Source organism: Lolium perenne, chromosome 3 (assembly GCF_019359855.2).
Source record: "Lolium perenne isolate Kyuss_39 chromosome 3, Kyuss_2.0, whole genome shotgun sequence".
Lineage (NCBI taxonomy): Eukaryota > Viridiplantae > Streptophyta > Magnoliopsida > Poales > Poaceae > Lolium > Lolium perenne.
In genome coordinates, this window is record NC_067246.2 from 302,187,768 (window position 1) to 302,192,488 (window position 4,721).

Genomic DNA, 4,721 nt, shown 5'->3' on the forward strand with positions numbered 1-4,721 from the left:
CGCTTTCGTCCTACCACCTATGCGCTTTCGTCCGTCCCAAGCCTACTTACGCCGCCCTTATGTCGCCAGAAATAGTGTCCAGTTCAATCCCGTTCCAACCCCGTTCTACAAGGAAATTTTGGCTAGCAACGTATTGCAGCGGGAATCCACAATCTGTGGACAGCTCAGGTGTCCCTTCTTCTCACGTCCTTCTTCTCACGTCAGGTGCCTATATAATTGTCTACCGCTAAGCGGACAGGGCCGGAGTTACCTGCCACGAGCCGTTGCCGCGCACCTCTCCTCGATGGCCGGGGCAGCAGTCTCGTAGGACACGTTCCAGGTGCTAACGGAGAGGCAGGAGGACGTGGATGTGTGCTCAAGGTCTCCAGCGTCAAGGCCGTCGAGATCCTGACCGGCTCCACGCCGGCCGGCAGTGGCATGTAATTGAGCGTACGTCCCAGCAAACTCTGATACGGATAAAAATAGACTAGCTATACGTGGTGCGTATGTCCAGCAAACGATGATCCGGATCAAAATAGCCTAGCTAGGTTGTGTATGTCCAACAGATTTTGGTCAGGATCAAAATAGCCTAGCTAGAGAGGGGTTGGCCTGCATCCAGGTTATATATCGGTTAATAAGGTCTGAAGACAACTTTCGGCGAGACGAAATCTGCGGAATCTCTCGGCGAGACAAGACATCGGCGGAAACTCTCGGCCAGTCGACATTGGCGGAAACTCTCGGCGCAACAACATCAGCGGCAGTAAACGCGGCTCCCGCCGGTAGTGTCCCGCGACCTCGTTAGGCTTGATCTCGCCATCGCCCAAGTGCCATAAAGTGGCGGAGGCGGAGCAAAGTCTGCAGTGCCACGATTCCTGGTGTCGATGGCTTTCTCGGTCAGTGTTTGTATCGTGTAGGTGCTGTTCTTGGGCTCATGTCCGATGAGCCGACGACTTGTATCACGTAGGTTTTGTTCTTGGGCTCATCCTCGACACCGATGGCGGCATAGCAGCCGGCATCGTCGGCAAGGGCCCTGGTAGCAATGCTGCAGGAGCACGGGTATCGGGATCTCATGCGACAACCGTGTCTCACAACCTCACCCGTGTTCTGGTGTCCTGTGACCGTTGCCGGCGGTTATACCTGGATGAAGCGACAACGTGATAAACATGGTGTCATGCCCTGCACGTCGTCTACATATTTGGGCTAGCTGCACTCATATGCCTGCACTGCTGCATCACTGCATCCGATTATGCATAGTGCTGACCTGTTTCGAAGCAGGCGCGGTAGGCCACCGTTATTGGATTTCTTATCCTCATTGGGTGGGGCAGCATTAATGGACCAAAGAATTCTGTGAAGAGTTTTATCAGTCACGGACAGAGATTGGGAATAAAAGATTGACAGTGTGATTAGAAGATTGGTAACAAAAGATTAACATAAGATTAACAGAGGAGAAAGGAAAATAGGTTGTATTATATATGGTGATTCGGGAAATTGATAGGGATTGGGAGAATTTGAGAGCGCTTCCTGCTATGGTTGTGTGAGGGATGGAGCCATTAAGGTTTGCTGGCAGCTTGTGTGAGATAAGCACTAAACTGAAACGATAATATAGTGGGCATGCATGGTCGCATGGATGGGCCATGGCGAGATCTGCACTTGCACCTATTGCAACAACAAGGTAAGGGGCCGCTCGTCGGCTCTCGAGTAGATAGGCTGGAAGTAAGATAAATTATGGGTGTGTTTGGTAGCCCGGGGCTACTCAGATTCTCCATCTCTCCTCAACTATGCTCACCTTAACTATGCTGAGTTGAGATTTTTGCTTTGTTTGGCAGACCGGGTGTGTTGGGAGTCTCTGAGTAGAGAAGCTGTTTGGTGGTCATGTATGTGTAGAGCCAGGCCATACAAAAATAAAAAGCAATCGGGTCCCTAAATACAAGATATAAAAGCAATCGGGTCCCTGGAACAAAAAATCTCATCATCCCTGTACAATCGGGTCGCTGTGGAGCCGCGGGAGGCCGTGGTGGCGGCGGCACGAGGCCGCGGCGGCGGCGCGCGAGGGCGTGGCGGTGGCCTGTGGAGGCGGCAGCACGAGGGCGACGCGAATCCCGGCGGCGGCGCGAGTCCCTGGCGGCGGCGCGAGGGCGTGGCGGTGGCCCGTGGAGGCGGCAGCACGAGGGCGGCGCGCTTCCCCGGCTGCGGCGCGAGGCTGGCGCGAGTCCTGGCGACGCGCGAGGGCGTGGCGGTGGCCCGTGGAGGCGGCGGCACGAGGGCGGCGCGAATCCCGGCGGCGGCGCGAGTCCCTGGCGGCGGCGTGAGACCGTGGCGGCAGCGCGGGAGGGCGTGGCTGGCGGCGGCGTGAGGAGCGGGGCTGCTGCCAGCGCGAGGAGAGGAGATGTGGAGGAGAATGGCGTGCGGGGTGGGGGTCTGGGGGAGGTGTCGGGCCAGTGCTACAGTGTTTTGCGGGATAGGCTCATCCCGGATGAGTAGCGAAGCTCGATTTGGGCTTCGCTCCTCGTCCCGGCTCTGGGCTCTTTTTCGTATCAACTCAGCAGTGTGGAGATGGCACGAGCCGGGCTAACAAACACTGGATCTCCTCAAAATCTCGGTTGGGAGGAGAATTTCTGAGCAGCCCCGGGCTACCAAACACACCCTATATGTATGTGCCACATTTGTTTCTTGTCATGGATGTATGGCCGCGACGCCAGAGGATCAGAACTTATCCGATGTTTTGATCATCGAAGCTGACTCATGGAAAATATAGGGTTTTTTAATTATTTAGTGTAGTTGGTTTGTTAAGATGACGGAATTCAAGATTTATGCTACCACATGTTAATGCTTCATGCGGCGGGTATGATTTAGAAACTATCCCGGTGCATCGCACGGGCAAGTTTCCTAGTAAGAGCTTAAAGACAGAGGAAGCCATTAGAATATGAATCCACATGTTTATTGCAGAGGAGGATCCTAACAGCCATTAGGCGGTTATATCTACTCGGAAATCGAGTCAAACTCTGGCGTCTTCTAGTCTAGATGTAAAGCCGGCTAGCTGTTGCGGCAGTAGTATAAACATACAGCTAAGACCTACTACTGCCTTGCTGGTCACCAGGCGGGGAAATAATTAGGATCTTGCCGTAATAGTCAAGAAAACAAGATACTCTTTGCAATGGCGTTGATCGTCCCAACGGAGAGGCAGAGCAACGACGAGAGCAGCAACGTTCCTATGGTCGCCGCCACCTCCGATGACGGCCTTCTCCCCACCGACGTGCTGCGCGACATCCTGTTGCGCCTCCCCATCAAGCCGCTCTGCCGGCTCCATGCCGTCTGCCGATCATGGCGGTCCCTCCTCTCCGACTCGTCGTTCATCGCCGCCCACGACGCCCGCCAGCAACCGCTCGTCGCCGTATGCACACAGGAGCCGTGGCCAATCCTTGGCTACATGGTCAAGGCAGAGGACGTCCACATTCAGGACACGTCCGGTCAGCTCGTGAGGCAGATGGGCGTGGAGAATTGCACCCCGGGTAACAATTCGAACGTGGCATGTACGAATCTTGACCTACTGTGCGTCGAAGGGGCGGACATGCGCCTCCGCGTGCTCGACCCAGCCACTGGCGTTGTTTCCCTCTTGCCCGATGTCATCAATGTCGACGGTGACGGAGAGCGATACGAATACGGGAGATACTTTACCATGTATGTGGTAGGACGGAACGACTCTACGGGAGAGACCAAAGTGCTGGCCATCGTCCGTGAGTACGGCGCGGACAGCTGCTGCAAAGTCCTTACTCTCGGCGACGCCCGTGGGTGGAGAGAGACGGGTATGCCGCCGACTCACGTTTACTTAATCTCTCAGTATACGGCCCACGTCAAAGGGGTCCTTTTTTTCGTGGGATCCCAAGGAATTGCAGCCTACGACCTGGAGAAGGACACATGGCGGACGGATCTCCTGCAGCTAGCGCTGCCAAAGCCAATTAATTATCTTGGGAGCCTTTTCTTGGCTGAGCTAAGTGACAGCTTGGTTGCATGCTACCACGGCAACGACCAGGAGGATCAGACATGCCCTAACGATGCCTCCATGGATTTGTGGATCCTCACAGACTCCGACAAGGTTATCTGGTCCAAGCAATGCACGATCACCATGCCACAACAAGCTTCCACGAACCCGGGTGACTTAACTAGCCTTCATCCCTTGTGGTCGCTGGATGATGGCAGGATTGTTTTCTGGGTCTGGAAGAGATATGGTCCAGAAACAGTTGAGTTCATTCAGGTGTATGATCCAGCAACACGCACTCATACCGATGGGATTCAGATACCAACTGGCTACACCTTTCACGCCGTGTACAAAGGGAGTTTACTTAGATCTACTATAGATATGAAATTAAGAATGTACCCGGTTACCGTTTGATGGGTGATGAACATATTTTTCGATCAAGGAGCATAGCTCCAGCCTCTGCATCCAAAGGATGCACACAACTTTTTCTTTATTAAATTATTCGCAATACCTTACAAGGGGAATACAAAGATCAATCTCGAAGCCTCCTTCCTAGCGACAACTCGCTATACCTACGATGAAGGGGGGGACCATGAACAAGGCCATACTCCCTGACGGTACACCAACACACATCATCCAAAAACACAAAACTCTGAGGGTGTGCCATTGCACACGTCGTAGAGTTCGCAACCGCCATCTATCTCGAACCCATCTCCAAGCGAGATCAACGTATTACCGTGCCAGGTCTACCGTCGATGTCACCATA

The 4,721-nt window shown here is 53.9% G+C and overlaps 1 protein-coding gene across 1 annotated transcript; it reads left to right on the top strand.

The window, feature by feature from the left end:
* The first annotated feature begins 3,133 nt into the window (after window positions 1-3,133).
* Window positions 3,134-4,369, top strand: LOC139838228 (F-box/kelch-repeat protein At3g23880-like). Its single transcript, XM_071827611.1, has one exon. It carries the CDS (start codon window positions 3,134-3,136, stop codon window positions 4,367-4,369), a length of 1,236 nt encoding a protein of 411 aa, XP_071683712.1.
* Window positions 4,370-4,721: the final 352 nt, after the last annotated feature.

Excerpts from the sequence above, each read along its gene's own strand:
- LOC139838228 (XM_071827611.1), top strand. The coding sequence starts at position 3,134 with ATGGCGTTGATCGTCCCAACGGAGAGGCAGAGCAACGACGAGAGCAGC.